At 40.8% G+C, this 17,684-nt stretch overlaps 1 protein-coding gene across 3 annotated transcripts in view; it reads left to right on the top strand.

The window, feature by feature from the left end:
• Nucleotides 1–17,684, top strand: part of Cacna1e (calcium voltage-gated channel subunit alpha1 E) — a 308,059-nt gene that overhangs the window by 83,398 nt on the left and 206,977 nt on the right. For all 3 annotated transcript variants that reach the window (XM_042674388.1, XM_042674389.1, XM_042674387.1), the window contains exons 4-6: nt 11,625–11,728; nt 12,943–13,095; nt 15,167–15,348. In XM_042674388.1, coding sequence (XP_042530322.1) covers nt 11,625–11,728; nt 12,943–13,095; nt 15,167–15,348 — 439 coding nt within the window. The remainder of the gene's footprint in view (nt 1–11,624; nt 11,729–12,942; nt 13,096–15,166; nt 15,349–17,684) is intronic.

Below are 17,684 nucleotides of genomic sequence, written 5' to 3'. Positions count from 1 at the left end.
TCCTTGGAAAGGTAAAATACAACAAAACAAACACCAGGAAGTGGGTACTTGAAAAGAGTCGGGTAGGGTCAAGGGGAAAGAGTAGATGAAGAAATAGGAGAAGATGAGGAGAGTGCAGGCGAGGATTCAAAGCATATCCTACAAGGAAGAGTGAGCGAAGAGAGTGGGTAAGAAGGATGGGTAAGAACATTGAAAGGGGTGACATTGATCAAGACGCATTGTATTCCTAAACCACTGTGTTAAGTGGCCACTCCTTTGTACAACTACTTAAAGATAATTTAAAAAAAAGAAAATGGAAAAAAGAAAATAGAAAAGATTTTGAATGTTTCACTATTATAGATAATACTTTAATATCCATATTTTAGATATTAATGCATTGTATAAACAGCATCTAACATTATATGTGAGTATTGTATGTATAACACTGTTTATAAAAATTTGCCTTCATTTTGACGTGTATACTTAAAACAGTTTCCTAAAACTACTAGAGCTGAAGAGAGTAAATATCTTCAACATTTTGTATACTTGCCCAACAATTTATAAAATTGCTGTTCCAATTTATTGTCCTTCCAGTGGTGGTAGTTTGGTATTTTGTTTTAAAAATAAATTTCTTAGCTTACAATGCTATAGATCCTTTTAGTATAATCAATATACACTCTGTGTTACTTATTATCTACACCTTGGTATTTGTAACAGGAAAAAAACCATCTTTATTGATATTAATGTTTTACATGCATAGATACTCCTCCAAAAATAAAAACCCACAGAAGCAATTAGGCCCAAGAGCTTGGTTTTTAAAAAAATTTTATATTTTTAAGGTAGTTGTACAAAGGAGTTACCATTCAGCAAAGCAGTTTATGACTTCTCCCCTCCTCCTTTTATTTGATGCTCATTTATCACAGAAGTTCCTCATGGCTGTGATTAAACAGGATGAATTACAAAGCCCAGGAAGCTTAGTGTCAGGGTTGGCCATTTACAGTATTTTCATTTTTTCATAAAATATTAACTGGATCTCAGCCTGGTTTCTTTCATGCTCAGAGGCCAGGAGGTAATTTGCATAGCTGGCAAGGTAAAAATAACTTCAGAGCTGAAGAGAAATATCATTGCCATTAGGTTAAACTTGGACACTGGGTGCCAGTATTTCTGTGAGGGGGCAGTAATCTCTTTGCCTAGACTCCATGATTAATAAATGCCCTGCATTGTTCCATATTAATAGAAAGAGATGTTCTTTAAAAGTCTTCTGAGAAAAATGATCATGCTACTTAATTTCCTTGTTGTGAGCATAACCTCTACAGCTGTTTAAGACCCTAGCTTTTGATTCATAATCAAAGGACCATTTAAACCATTTTTTTTCTGTGCTTACATATCATTATCCAATGCATTTGGGTCCCAAACAGTCCCTGTACATGAGTACCATTTGTTTTAATTATTAAAATTGCTTGTATTTTTATTATATTCTAAATAGGCAGTATGGGTAGTGATATGACTCAGAAGCCATGAAATGAATTTTGGTTTAATGACTCTAAAAAGTAAAAAGCAATTTGCTTCCTCTGACAAATGGCGTTGGTTCATCTGGGGCTCTACAGACAGTTGATATTTTCTAACAGCTCTAGGCTGCCTCTTCATCAGACCTGTAATTATAGGTTTGTCTTCTGTGCAAGTATGGGAAATCATCTAGGTATTTTTTTTTTATGCTTGTCATGCTAGAAGAAAGATAGCACATGCCTTTCTCACAAATCAATCGTTTAGGCATTGTAGGCAGAACATGGAAAGTAGAACAGTGGACAAATGATATTTTTTCCTAAAATTTATGAATCTCTTTTGTTGGTATCATTGATTTAAAAAGGTTTTACAATAGCTATGTGCATATGATCATATAAAAGGACACTTATCGCAATGAACTCCAAAAATGGAAGCAAGAGGTTTTTTATTGTAGTGTATTTTCTTCTTTCCTTTCTTTCTATGGTTCATTCCCTTCTGTAGTTGTTTCTTATTTTTGTACCCTTTCTCTTGTATTTAAGTTTATCTGATTTGGGGAGGGGAAGGGGAAGCACAGAAACTGTGGGACCAAGGGTAGTCAGCAGTGAAACCCTCTAGACATTGTGATGGAAATGAACTGTACAACTTGGGGGAGAGAGAGAGAAGTTGGGAGGGGAAAAACTGGGAGAGAAATGAGGGAGGAGGTGGCAATGTTCAAAAGGAGATCTACTCATTAACTGACTTATGTAGCCGTAACCCCTTTGTACATCACCTTTACAATAAAACTTTAAAAAAAAAAAGATTTTAAAAACTCAAGTAGATTCTTCAAGCTAGATATTTCCCAGACAGCCCCAAAAGGGTAGCCATCTAACAACACTGTGAAGGAGAATTTTATTACTTAGGTTTTTTTTTTTCCTTCCTACTTTGAAGGATTCCTTGGTCAGCTTTCTATCTCTATAACCCACACTCATAGGTGTTAGGTGCTTTGGCAAGAGAACTCTGGTGCTCTCAAGAATCATGAATGAGCATAAGTTTTAGTCTCTCATTCAGGAGAGACCATTATTTCAAGTATCTTTGGAAATAATTCACTTCTTAGTGTAACATTAAAAAAAAAGAAAGCTTATATATTCTCTGATATATTGACTCCATGCTAGGGGCATGGTTCTGAGCTTCTTTTTATTCTTCTTTACCTTATATGTCTCTTGTAGTTGTAGTTAAGCTAGTCATACCAGATTTCATTTTGGCTTCATTTCCAGTTGGTATTGTCTGGATAAAATAGTAGGTAATTATTGGACTCGTTTGCATACGATGAGGTTTTTCAGGAAAAAGAGGCATCTCTTAGAACTACCATGTTGCAGAAAGATCGGGAAATAGGCTAGGAATTTGCAGACTTCATCTCCAGGTCCCGTGCAATTCCTTCCTCACTACTTTCATTCCTTCTCACCCCTGCTCATTTCTTCTTGCCCTTCTTGTTCCAAGCGACTCTCTCCTGTGAGTGAGAGAGAACATGGCTGACAGTGACTCTTGAGTCTTTCCTATTACAGGGCTCCAGCTGCTTCAGAACAGAGCAACCAAACCTGACTGTCCTAAGTCCAAACACACCGGGGAAAGGAATTCCTGTTCCTGAACCTACCATGCTGAGCAATGTCATGCAAGAACACTGCAGTTGGGAGGAAGATATGTAGGGATGGAGAGTAGGTGGAAGAGTAGGAATGCAGGCAGTAGGTGGTGGCTACATCACCTGTCTCTAGAGTGTGGCACTGGAGTTCATGAGTGCATTCTATCAAGGCTAGGGCTGGGGGCTTGACCGGCATGGATTATTAGCTAGATTCCCTCCCTTAGCCTAGCTCTACTGCGTGCCTGGCTATCAATATCACAGTGGCAAGTGTGTGGGTGGATGCTCAACTGAAGTCCCTCGCCACTACTAGAAAAACAACTCAAAGAACATGTATTTATGCTAGCGAGCCCTTATAATGTGGGATTTCCCTCAGCAGCAATTTGCCTTCTTTGCCAGCTCTCTGTAGCACAGTTCTGGTTCCAGTCACACGATGCTGTAATCAGAGGGCACCATGAGGCTTTGTAGAGAGACAGCTCTGTGGTTGTCCTAGAGAGAGCAAAAGTCAAATATATGTGCCTTTGGGATGTATTTGTAGCTATTAGCCAATATCTTTTGTAGTTACCCAAAGCACTCCCAATTTGGACTCTAAATTTTTGGGTCTGTGTCTCAGTTTGACTCTGTTTATGATCTCAATGATCGTAGGCTACTCAGTTTCCCTTTCTGAGCCATAATCATTATCATTTTCTTTCCTCTTCTTTCTTCTCCTGTCCATTCTCCTCCTTTGTGATACTGAGGATTAGCTCAGAGCCTCATACTTGCAAGGCAAGCATCCTACCACTTGAGCTGTGCTATGCCCCTAGTTCTTTTGCTTTTAGTTTATTTTTCAGATAGGGTCTCACACATTTGCTGAGGCTGGCCCCAGAGTGATCCATCATTGCCACCTGAAAGCTAGGAAGTGTGCCATGCAAAGGACATAGCTAGCAAGACCAATAGAAAGCCCAGGGATTGGGAGAAGATCTTCACTAGCCATACAACAAACAAGGGTCTCATATCTAAAACATACTTGGAACTCAAAAAATTAAATCCCCCAAAAACAAATCCTCAAAGGAACAACGGCCCTATAAATAAGTGGGCTAAAGACTTAAAGAGAAATTTCTCTGAAGAGGAAATAAGAATAGCCAATAGATACATGAAGAAATGCTCAACCTCTCTAGCCATAAAAGAAATGCAAATCAAAACAACTCTGAGATATCACCTCATCCCAGTTAGAATGACTATAATCAAGAACTCTAATTACAACAGATGCTGGAGGGGATGTGGCCAGAAGGGAACCCTACTGCATTGTTGGTGGGAGTGTAAACTTGTTCAGCCACTTTGGAAACAGTATGGAGGTTACTCAAAAGACTCCACATAGAGTTCCCCTATGACCCAGCAATCCCACTTTTGGGCATTTACCCAAATGATCACAAACAAGACCATACTAAAGCAACCAGCACAACTATGTTTATTGCAGCATTATTTACCATAGCTAAGATATGGAACCAACCCAGGTGCCCCTCAGTAGATGAATGGATCAAGAAAATGTATATATGGGGGGCTGGGAAGGTGGCTCAGTGGTAGAGCGCTTGTATTGCATGCTCGAGGCCCTGGGTTCGATTCCTCAGCACCACATAAGCAAAAAGAAAAAAGCTGGAAGTGGCGCTGTGGATCAAGTGGTAGAGCACTAGCCTTGAGCTGAAGAGCTGAGGGACAGCGCCCAGGCCCAGAGTTCAGGCCCCACGACCGGACCCCCCCCAAAAAAGAAAATGTATATATGGAATGTATATATGTATACATGTATATATAAATGTATATATGTATATACGTATATGTATATACATATAAATGTATATATGGATCAAGAAAAAAATATATATGGAATTCTATGACTCCATCAGAAAGAATGACATTGCCTCATTTGTTAGGAAATGGAAAGACTTGGAAAAAATTATATTACGTGAAGTCAGCCAGGCCCAAAGAAACATAGGTCCCATGGTTTCCCTTATTTACAATAACTAGTATATGTCTGAGACAAGCAGAAACAGTCAGATAAGTTGATATTAGGTGAAATGAGCCTCAAAATAAGGACTCAAAGGTTTTTCTTTCTTGCTATTATTTCTAACATATTTATAAGATTATTTCTTTGTTGCTTTGTATGTCCCTCCCCCATGGTATAACCCCTGTTTATACTATATTTGATGTTGATATACTTTGTGGAAGAGAAGGGAAAAAACAAATTGTTTAAATAGGGATACAGGTAGACTCATTGCAACAATGAGATATACAAGACGTTATGTCAAAAAATGAACTTTACAGCTTTGGGGCGGGGGGGGGGGGCAGGGAGGGGGAGATGGGAAGGAGGCAACAATGCTTGATAAGAAGTGTACTCATTACCTTGCTCATGTAATTGTAACCCCTATGTACGGTATTTTCACAAAAAAAGAACTTGACAATAAAAAAAAAGAAGTGTGCCATGATACCCAAACCATTATTTTTCAAACTTATGAAATAGGGATAGTGGTACTCAGATAGATCCATGCTGTGTGAACTGTGAACCAATGAGATTGCTTTCTTTTTGTCTTTGTTATCATCACTCTGCCTTGGATGACATAATAGCATGTCTCCCCATCTCTTAATCTCTTAGCATTTCTCTCTGCTGGTTCTGAATGAATAATCAGGGTCTTTCTCAGAAAAGAGAAAAGGAACCCAGGACTATTGGGTGGAGCCTGACTCGTGGTTTTTGTGGTTTTGTGTGTGTGTGTGTGTGTGTGTGTGTGTGTGTGCGCGCACGCATGTTTGCATTTCATTGTGGCTTTCTGTATTTGTTTGTTATTTAGCATAATTTGGGGAAACTCTTCTTTGGGTTAAGGCTCTTTGTGGACATACATTGTGATCCAGCTTGATGTCCCCCTGGGAAGTGTTTTTAGAAAAAATAGAGGTGTTTCATCAATGCTGATGATCTATCACAATTAAAACTTGTGGCTTAGGTCATTCTGGCAACCTCTCATTTTTAACTAAAATAGGTTATGTGCATTTTCTCCTGTATAGGTCTGCCTAGGTGTAAACACATACCATTACCTTTAGTCATCTGTTAAACATCTTCCCATATGAAGAAGGTTAGATTAGAGGCCCTATAGCAATACTTCTCAATGTCCCCCTAGCCCAACCAGGGACATTTGATAATGTCTGGAGACATTTTGTCTCAGCTGGTAGAAGTGTCGGTATCTAGTTGTTACAAACCAGGGATGCTGTTAAAATCCATCATGCAAAGGTCAGCCACCCACAACCAAGAATTATCTGCCCCAAATGTCAGTACAAGCTCTTCTTGTCACAATGTGGTTTGATTGTTGAGTTTTCATTTGATGGAGAAGGAGAGAAATCACTTTGGGGCCACGATTTTTCTTATCATCAAAAGGCATATTTAGGGGCTACCCACTAAGATTCATCTGAAATTAAATGGGAACCCCATTTTAAATTCCAGAAGTAGTCACCTTACTTTTGTTGAAGACAGAGCCACTTGTTCCCTCCTGCAAATGTCATAGATCTTTCTTAGTTGAAAGGACAAGTTGACCCTTCCTGCCTTCCCATCTTCCTAAGAACATTAGGACTCTGTGTCGATTATTTTTGTGTGTGTGTGGGTCAGTGGAACAGTCAAAGAAATAAAAGAAGGAAGAAAAATCTGTGTCCCAATTTCAGACCCAGAAACATTGAGCAATGCCTACAACTAAGCAAAAAACAAGACCAACGGCAAAAAAACAAATCAGAAACCTTATAATTACCTGGGGTAGTTTTGCTGGGTATATGTAATGCAAAGGGGACTCTCCAATCTACATAAGTTATCAGAAGAGATAACAGGTTTCTTCTTAGAATGCTATGTCCTAAGTTCTTGGAAAAGTGCAATAAAGCCTCCTATTTTTTTCTCCTACTTTGTTTCTTTGTGAACAATTCAATACATGAGGACCTTTAAAAAAATAAAATGAAATCAAGCCTTAGAAATTGAATCCTAAATCAAATCACACATTCAGTAATTTATTTAAAAGAAATAGCAACATATTCAGTGTAATTCAGGAGATTTCTAATAGATGGTAATAATTTACAGTGAGGTTAAAGTGCTCTCGGGTTGGATCTCTGATTATATGGTACCATGGACACAGTGCAGGTCCACTGATGTGTTGTCTGTAGATGAGTTCCATCAATCTGCATGTGGAGGAGGGTATTTTCTATCCCTGAATGGGAGTGTTTCTTGGGTACCACTGCTGAGCTTATTGCTAGGGAAGTAGTCATAGTAGCTCCCATCACCTGGGAGCTGGCTTTAAAGTAAGTCAGAAGGACTCATGCTAATTATTATTGACAATCAGAGTTCCATTCTACAATCTAAGAATGATATGTGGCCAGTGTTAAGTGTTGAACAGCTCTCTGGATTCTGGATGTTGCAAGGAAGGGGAGGATGGGGATGAGGTTTTGCTGTACTTTTCAAAGAACTTTGGACATAGCATTCTAAGAAGAAACCTGTTCCTTCTTCTGGTACCCGCCCCCCACTCACACATACACACCCTTCAAAACTGCAGCTGAGAGTGATAACTGTATAATCTGCATAACTTGAATTGGGGATAGAGGTTAGATGTGAAGTTCACTAGTATGATTGGAGATCATCTATTTTACCCCTCTCCCTGTTTTTCAGAATCCTAACTTGACTACCTTTGGATTGTAGATCTTTTCTAAGGAGGAGGTCATCGGGGCTCTTGAGTCTGAATCATTTTGTTTAGCCAGGGAGAGAAGGTAAGGGAGAGGTGGTCCTGACTGGAAAGATGGTAGGCTGGAAAGGAAGAGGTGAATTAGGAGATGTCTTTGGAGGAAGGGCAGGACACATGTTGGTGTCTTCTTGGAGGTAACAGAAATGAAGGAAGCAACAATGGTGGCATGCTTCTGAAGGGACATAGCCACTCCATCTGTGAACTGCCAATGGAAATGACATCCTCGCTCCGCTCTCCTGGGAATCTGACTTGAATTAGACTCCTTTCTTCCTGCTTCCTTCTCCTGGTCCTCTCATAATGTAGGCTGGTTAAACACTTAACACCCTTTGCTAGTGTTAATCAGCCTTTTTCTCACAGATGCTAATGAACAGCTTGCCTTTCAAAGGATAATACAGTTTTCCCTTGGTATTTATATGAACAGAGGCAGACAGGTGATTTCTGGAGCTGAGGAGGCAATGATCCTGGGTTTAATGCTAGAAGACCTCTGATTTGTTTCTCTTTTCAGAAGAGAACTAGCACATTTGTTTAGGGTCAGGGTAACCTCTCAGAGGAGAGCTGTTTCCCTGGTCATTTCTGATCAGCACTTGCGTTAGCTTTCTATTACAATCACAAAATATCAACTTTAAGGTTTAAGTAAAAGGATGTGTACTACAGTACTCTTCATGGTACTAGAAGAGTACTTCAAAACTGGAGATATATTCTTGTGTGTGCGTTTGTGTGTGTGTGTGGGTGTGTGTGTGATGTGTAAACATGCACATGTGCACACCAGTACTGAGGCTATGAGGTCTCATTTAGCTTTTTTTTCATAGGCGCTCTTCAGCATTGAGAAAGAAAGAAAATCTTAAGGGAGGAGAAAGCTGGAGACAAGGTCCTGGGTGTGATTTTGGGAAACTGGGGAACAGATATATTCAGCCATGGTCTTGCAGTTGGTGGCAGGGATGTGGAAGTATCTCATAGCTGCTAAGTAAGACCCTTGCATTGTATATCATGCTTTTGCTTTTCTCTTTTAAGTTATAATTACTTTCCCTCCCTTTCCCTTTTGGTGAGCCTTCCTGTTTCTCTGACATTTTCTCCTCCACCAGCATTTCTTTCATATTTTCTTTCTTGCCATGTCTCCAGTTTAGCTGCTCCCTCTTTCCTAGCATCTAATTCTCTTTTCCAACTCCCATGTTTTCCTTTTAATTCATGAGACCTCTTTGCCTTTGAACTTTTGCCTTTCTCCTTCAAGCCCCTATATTCTGAGAATATACTTGTCTTAAACTCAGGATCGAGGAGGAAATTTTCCTTTGCACAGCTCTTTGTATAATGCGAAAGAGCATCTCATGAGTATCTGGTATCCTAGGAAACGAATAGAGCAGTAGTTTCTGAGCATGGCCTGACTTTTGCACACTGTGATTGTGAGACACCAAGAAAGGAGAATCTCACACCTGGCTTCAGTGCTGCACATTTTGCCTCTGTCAGAAAAAGAAGCCAAACAAGGAACCCATTTTCCTACCTTTCTCTATCACTCCACCAATCATTAAAATTGCTTCACCTTACTTGTTTCCTCTTTACAAAAATATTTCCCCCCTTTTCTGTGGCGTTTCCATGTTTCTCCTTGTTTGTTTTTCTTTTTAGTTTCCCCTTAGCTATTAGAAATTATATCACCCTCTTCCTAACGTCTTTCTTTGGCATTGGAAGATACAGTCAAACAGTGTCAGAAATTCTGCTCCTTGTATGTCCCTACTTTTCAGATGAAGGTGTATGAATTTGTGTGAAGGATGATAGAGAAATTTGGGAGACTTGGATGCTTCTTGAAGTTCTTCATGGGAAACAGGATTTCTTTCTGTTTCTTATTTGGAGGTAATATGAACATAGAATTGTAGGCTGAAAGAAATCTCCATTGCTCATTTAAATAAGCTTTAGCCCAGTGTGGACACCCTCTGCTTCTTTACTGTTGTTCTGCAGCCTGGTTTTGATTCTTACCAGCACTGGGAGTGTACTAACATATAAGTACCAGCTGAATTCCTGGCTGGCACTGCTCCTACACACTCATTCCCACGATTATGCTGTCCTAGATCTGCATTATTGGTACCTATTAATTGGTATCTGCTTCCTAGAACTATATAGTCCAAAATTTTTAGACAATTCTCTTTTGAAGATCAAAGATATGTCAACTGTTGAAGGTACTTCAACTATCTTCTTTTATTTTTGAAGAATATCAGAGGTTCCACCAAAAATAATTAAATGAAATAAATCATTCTTGGTACCCTTTGACTATAATAGAAAAGCTCAATTTTCTGATGACTCATTTCCCAGTACAGGATAGCTCAGAGTCCTAGAGAAGTTATGAGAGATTAAAAGTGTTGCTCACAGGGCTAGAGATGTTGCACAAGGAGTATAACAAACACAAAGCTATGAGTTCAAATCCCAGTACCACTAAAAGAAGTATTATCTCACAGAATGAAGATTGAAACCAGCAAATTTAAATTTAATATTAAGTTGATGTTGTGAGTCTTTGTGTCAGAAATAATGCCAATTGTAGTTTTCATCATTTCAAGAATACTCTTTATGTTTTGTATTTTGAGGCAGTCTTGCTCTATAACTTAGGTTGGCTTAGAATTCCTGATCTTCCTTCTGGTAATATCTTCCCACTGGTAATATTCAATACCATGTTGCTTTCTTTCTACATCTAGCCATGGCACATCTCACTTGGTTTTTTTGTTTTGTTTTGTTTTTTTGTTGGTAGTGGGACCCAAACTCTGGGCCTGGGTGCTGCCCCTCAGCTCTTCAGCTCAAGGCTAGCGCCCTACCACTTCAGCCACAGCGCCACTTCTGGTGTTTCTCTGCTTATGTGGTGCTGAGGAATCAAACCCAGGGCCTCATGCATGTGAGGCAAGCACTCTACCACTGAGCCACCTTCCCAGCCCTCACTTTTAGATGAGAAAAGTGAAGCTCTCACATAACCTAGTTTGCAAGTGAATGAGTCATGACCTTATCATGCTTCTTCTGACTTTTAGTCCTTCACTAATATGTGTGTCCTTGTCTTCCCAAAGTATGTTCATTGTCATGAAATTACATGCAATAAATTATCTCATTTGAGCATACAATTTAATAGGATTCTTACACATTTGTGTGTGTAGTGAATGTGTATAGATGTGTGCTTTTCTGGATATGGGCTGTGGAAGACAGAAACTGTAGTAAAGAAATCCAGTCAAGTCAAAGTGTAGTTTGAGGCAATTATAAAAATGCTAATAATATATGATAACCACTGAAGCTGTCTTCCAGTTTTGATCATCCACGTAATCAACTTGTTACCAATTCCAGGTGTCAAGGTGGAGAGGAATGAGTCACTCCTTCAGAGTTAACCCAAAGGAATTATGGGAAAAGAGGTGCAATGTAGGAGGAGTTAGGAAAAACTTTGAAATTAAAAACCCAAACAACAACTATGAAGGCCTGCTAGGTTGGAAAGGGGAGAAGGAGTCTGGCAAGAGGCGAAGAGGAGAGGGATGCGTCAGGAAGAGGGACAGTTCTGGGATGTAGGCTGGGGCCCTTGTGTTGTTCTTTTCATGATGTGGGACTGAGATTCTGGTATGATGAGAACGTTTCTTTCTTTGCAAAGTAAAACCCAGATGGCTAAATTTAATTCTATTCGACACCACTGGTGATTCACCCGGGCTCAGGTGCGCCCACATACAGCTGGCACCAGCTCTGTGTGCCTGTCAGGCTGAGTCTGCAGCAGCCCAGCTTCCCTGTGGAGCAGGAGGGGCAGGCGGGCTGTAGTCACCTTGACTTTTCTGTGTCTCCATCTGCAGCATCCTGGCCACTGCAGGAACGCACTTCAACACCCACGTGGACCTGAGGACCCTCCGGGCTGTGCGTGTCCTGAGGCCCTTGAAGCTTGTGTCAGGAATACCTAGTGAGCAACTCTTTGTTTGTATTTTTCCTCTTTCTGCTCTGCTTGTATCTTTATTGGTGTATTTCTCAACGGGATCCAGAGTCTGAAACCAATTGGGCTAAAGTGGAAATGAATCCTGGGAGGATGCCCCAGTGGTAATAATAGAGTGGAGATGTAGCAATTGAGCACAACATCCAACTTTTAGATTTAATTTTTTTTCCTAGACTTAAATGATAGTAAGAGATTTTTCACAGAAAATTAGGAAAGTAAAGAAAGTGATTAAAAAAAGAACATCACTCTTAATCCTATTACTCAGAGATAACTTGTTAATGCTACAGAATGTATTTTCTCCATTCAGTTTTCCTGAATATCACATGTGTATCTAGTTTTGTGTGCTGAAGTAGGGATTTTTATGTGGCTAAACAACATAAAAAATTAAATAAGTACTGGGCCTGAGTGGCTCAGGCCTGTCATCCTAGCTATTGAGGAGGCTGAGATCTGAGGATCAAGGTTCAAAGTCAGCCCAGGAAGACTTTTGTGGCTCAAGTGGTAGAGCACACACAGCCTTGAGCAAGAAAACTTAAGTGAGAGTGTAAGGATTTGAGTTCAAGTCCCAGAACTGGCACAAACTAATAAAATAAAACATATAAAATAAATAAAAGTCATCTCCTGTTTTGAAGTATTCTTCCAGTACTATGAGCGTACCGCAGTGGAAACCCTTTCACTTAAATGTTGACCCAAATCACTGATCATTTTCTCAGGCCAGCATCCTGGAAGTACAAGGTCTGGGTCATAGGCTTTGGCATTTTCTCAACAGTGTTGTGCCAACTGTGTTTCTCCCACAGGGAATGAGAGAATGGCTCTGAGACACAGTGACGGGGAAGAGCAACTTTGTCCCTGCTTTTGTAGATTTGTAGCTTAGCAGGGAGAAGCCTTGTTTCCTTTAGGGAAGGAACACACTCTAATACGTTTCTTCTATAAGAGGAATCCAGAAGACAACATAGATGGAACAGGAGAAAGGGTAATAAACTAGCTTGTCACTGAGCAAGAAAGAGTGAAGAGAAAGGAAGGGAAAGAAGAGGAAGTATGATGGCCATCCTCAGCTTAATTTGCTCTGGCTATTTCTGTGAATGGCAGTGTCATCTCAAAAGTGATGGTTCTTCCTGTCCCCCCCCCCCCCCCCCAAGACTTGCCCTCCTTCTAGGGCTTCATGTCCTTCCCTTTTCTCTCTTTAGGCCTGCAGATTGTACTCAAGTCCATCATGAAGGCCATGGTGCCTCTCCTGCAGATTGGTCTTCTGCTCTTTTTTGCCATCCTGATGTTTGCCATCATTGGCTTGGAATTCTACAGTGGGAAGTTACACCGAGCATGCTTCATGAACAATTCAGGTATTTTCTATCTTCTTACTCTCCTTTCTTGCCCTTCTGGTCATGGGGGGGGGGGGGGGAGACGGGGCTGGCAATTTCAGGACATTTAAAGCCCTAAAAATATGTTCTGTTCTCAATCCTAGAATTAGAATGAGATGCATCCAAAGTCAGCAGCCTTTTGAGTCACATCCAGTGTAAAAAATCTCCACATAAGCCAAGTTCTAGTGGCTCATGACTATTATCTTAGCTATCTAGGTGTTTAAGAGCTGAGAATCACTGTTCAAAGCCAGCCCAGGCAATAAAATTCATGAGACTCATATTCAATTAACCACCAAAAAACTGAAAGTGGAACTGTTGCTCAATTGATAGGACATTAGCCTTGAGTGAAAAAGCTAAAGGACAATGTCCAGGCCCTGTGTTTAAGCCCCTATACTAGCATGCAAACATACATGTGTACACACACACACACACACACACACACACACACACACACACACACACACACACACACACACACACACACACACACACACACACACACACACACACACACACACACACACACACACACACACACACACACACACACACACACACACACACACACACACACACACACACACCCTACTTGGAACTGATACTCAAAAAGGAGTACCCTTTTAGGCTATACCTAGAAGACCAGACTTAGACTAGAAACTGTTAGGCAGGACATTGCCCCATTTGTTAGGAAATGGAAAGACTTGGAGAAAATTATATTAAGTGAAGTAAGCCAGGCCCAAAGGAACATAGGTCCCATGGTTTCCCTTATTTGCAATAACTAGTATATGTCTAAGACAAGCGGAAACGGTCAGGTAAGTTGATGTTAGGCGAAATGAACCCCAAGATAGACACAAGTGGTTTTTCTTTCTTGCTATTGTTTCTAACATATTTATAAGATGATTTCTTTGTTGCTTTGTATGTCTCTCCCCCACAGTGTAATCCCTGTTTTCACTGTATTTGATGTTGGTATAATCTGAGGAGGGGAAGGGAAAAAACAAATTGTTTAAATAGGGATACAGGTGGACCCATTGCAACAATGAGATGTACAAGACATTATATCAAAAAACAAACTTTACAACTTTGTCGGGGCGGGGGAGGATTGGGGAGGTGAGATGGGAGGGCAGGAATGGTAAGGGGAAACAAAGGAGGAGGCAACAATGCTTGATAAGAAATGTACTCGTTACCTTGCTCATGTAATTGTAACCCCTCTGTATGGTATTTTCACACACACAAAAAAAAACAACAGAAGAAAAAACTGTTAGGCAGCTTCTTTCTATGTTTTGACCCATGTCATGTGTGGAATAACTGAGGGAGCTCTGAGGTTGGCCTGCAGTTATGCTTTGGAGAGTTTGTGGGATGTGTAAACCCTAGATTCTCATCTCTGTAGCTTATTTTTTCCAAGTTGAATAGAATACCCTAGGATAGTAGGGGCTAGGTTGAAGCATTTCAAAATTAGGTCCCATGTTTTTTTATGAAAAGACTTCAAAGAATTTTCATTGTTACCTTTTATTCAAAACTAGAAATCCATGTCAGAAAAAACAAGACATTCAACTCTACTAAAAGGCTGTAGTTTAGGGTGACATCAATCAAGATTCATTGTATTCATAAAGTGATTTCTTGAATTACTAACTCTTTTGTACAACTACTTAAAGATAATTTTAAAAAATCAACCCTGTAATGTATAACTTTCCCCCAAGAAACCCAGAATTTAGCTTGGCATCTCAAGTCGGAAAATGGGTAGAATCTGCCTTTATTTCAGAGACTTGATAGGACTCTGAGGCCCATTCCTATAAATCCCTGCAGTAGTCCAAGTTAGGGTGGATGCTGGGGCCTGTGCAAGTGGAAGAAGGGCACCATTCTCCAAGGTCACTGAGAAACCAGAGATGATTCATAAACTGGAAAGGAGACGAGGACAGGGAGGAGAGGGGGCACGAGGCAAGGAGGGCAAGTCTGTGTGTTGATAGATTCACTTGTTTGTGGATCTCTGGGGTCATATCCAAACTCACGCTAAGTGCCATATCATTTATCCCCCACCCTCCAAATATGTCCACAGGTATTCTAGAAGGATTTGACCCCCCGCATCCATGTGGTGTGCAGGGCTGCCCGGCTGGTTATGAATGCAAGGACTGGATCGGCCCCAATGATGGAATCACCCAGTTTGATAACATCCTTTTTGCTGTGCTGACTGTTTTCCAGTGCATCACCATGGAAGGGTGGACCACCGTGCTGTACAATGTGAGTGGAGCTCGTGGGATGGAGGTGGAGGAGGGCAGGAGCTTGGAGGAGGCTTCCTGTGTGGTTTGGGCTGCGTTGTCTGGGGACAGGAAAGGATGGGGATAGGTTTGGGGAATGCATATTCAATTGTGTCCTCAGCTGTGGAAGTACATAGCCTTTTACCATAGTTCGGACATTGTGCTCTGTGCCGGATGGATGAATAAACTAATTAAATCAGATTGTTTTAAGTTATAGGGTGTGTTGGTTTAACATGATGGTGGGGACACTGAGGTGTAGGATTCTTGCTTACTCTACTCAGAGAACTCGCCATGAAATTTGGAAGCGGTTACAGTGTTTGTCCACCCCAGTTATCTGTTAGAGTCAGCTGGGAACTTCAAAAATTATATCACTTGGACTCCACTCCCCGTCAATTAAGTAGGGACTATCTTGGGGTGAAGGCCTATTGCTGACAACTTTTTTAAAAAGCTTCTGTGCTGATTTTAATATGCACTGTCAAGAATTGGCTACATTATAAGTACAGTGGAAGGAAGCATGGCTAATTCAAAGATCCATCAGGAGGGCTTGGTGGAAAGTCAGATTCCCAAGGCCTCTCTATGGAGACTCTATCTAGTTGTTCTGATACGCTTCTTACAGATCTGTTGGAGATTGGCGTGATCAGACATGCTTGGAAAGTTCTGAGTTGAGATAAGGCTGTCTGGGCCTCCTGTCAGGGATGTTGGAGAAATCTGCAGAGAGACAGACATTCCATAAGGTGACCACGAAGTCTCGTCTGCCTTCTAGAGTCTGATTTTGCTAAGGCATCCCAAAGCATAGTGCAAAGTCCAAGTTCAAAGAATGAGAGATGAAAACCACATTTGGGGAAGGACTATCAGCCTTCTGTGCCTGGGAAGAGCAAGGCAGGTGCCTTCAGAATGAGTCTGTGCATACTTGTGCACATGGCCTGGCTTTACCTTCACAGGCCCTCTTCTCCTGATCTTTTAAGTCTGTTTAGAACTCATTGGGTGAGTGTGGAGAAGGAAATGCTATATCTTAGGAGAGTCTTAGCCAGATATTAAGGATTGTTTTCCATGCATGAGGCCTGTGCGTGTAGTTACTTAATAGGGGCTGAGTATAGTCAACCCTACTTTTTCACAGGTTCAATATCTATGGGATTCAACCAACTAAGGATGGAAAATATTCAAGGAAATAGTTAGGTGGTTGCTGACATGTGCCATGTCATTAGGCCTATGACAGATGTTTTTACTAATCATATATAGATTTTATTCATTATTCCCTAAACAATACACTATAATACATGCTTATATAACATTGACATTATGTTAGATACACTAAGTAATATAAAGATGAGCTAAAGGATATAGGAAAGTGTGTATAGCTATATGAAAATACTATGCCATTTTATATCAGGAACTTGAGCAACCTCAGATTTTAGTAGCAACTGAATCACTCCTAACTCAGTTTTCTGCAGACCTTACAAGCATGGATCCATTCCTAGTAGCATGCAAAAGAACCGAGAAGCCTGGATGAAAGATGCATACACCGTTAGGCTAAATTTTCAAAGGACAGCTTAGAAGTCTTAAGGACCAGCGAATGCTCTGTAAACCCAGAGAGCTCAGCTGTGATCCAGAGACTCCTGGAGAACACTGGGATTTTTGTGAGCTGTGGGAGATAGCAGGAAGCAGAGAAGGGAGGCAAGTTTGAGGAGCGCAGTCACTCCTCATTTGAGAGAGAAAGGTTGTCTTGAGGCCACGTCACTCAGATGAGCCAGACATCTCAAGAAATTACAGCACTGGCCCTGCAGTGGCTGGTGTCATGTCTTCGGGTTTGAGGAGTGATATACTTCAATTATATGTGTAGACTCACCTAAGTGATGTGATAAATGCATTGAAAGTGTAAAAGGAGAAGTGTTGCATTTGAGGATATAGGTGTGATCTGTTGGTCCTCTGTTGGTCTTCTGTAGCCAAGGCTTGTACCAAGAAATGGGGGAAAAGCTGAAAAAAATAACTTGCCTTTCTTCTTGCTTGCTTTGCTTCCTTCCTTCCTTCCTTCCTTCCTTCCTTCCTTCCTTCCTTCCTTCCTTCCTTCCTTCCTTCCTTCCTTCCTTCCTTCCTTCCTTCCTTCCACCATTACATGTCAAGCTACTATGCTAAACCTGGGGGAGAAAAAAGTGCCATGAATTCTCTCTCATGGTGCTTTCTTCTAATCCCCATTCCTCTAGATATCTGTCTGGTATGAATGACTTGCAAAGAGATACTAAGGAAACAGGGATACTAAGGAAACTTCAGAGCCTTTGAAACTTTTCATTGGATCAGCTCCTGGAGCCACTGTCTCGCACC

This window comes from Dipodomys spectabilis, unplaced genomic scaffold (genome assembly GCF_019054845.1).
Source record: "Dipodomys spectabilis isolate Male_0828 unplaced genomic scaffold, ASM1905484v1 ptg000019l, whole genome shotgun sequence".
Taxonomy (NCBI): Eukaryota; Metazoa; Chordata; class Mammalia; order Rodentia; family Heteromyidae; genus Dipodomys; species Dipodomys spectabilis.
Note: the sequence above shows the minus strand (reverse complement) of the source record. Positions and strands in the feature narration are given on the sequence as shown.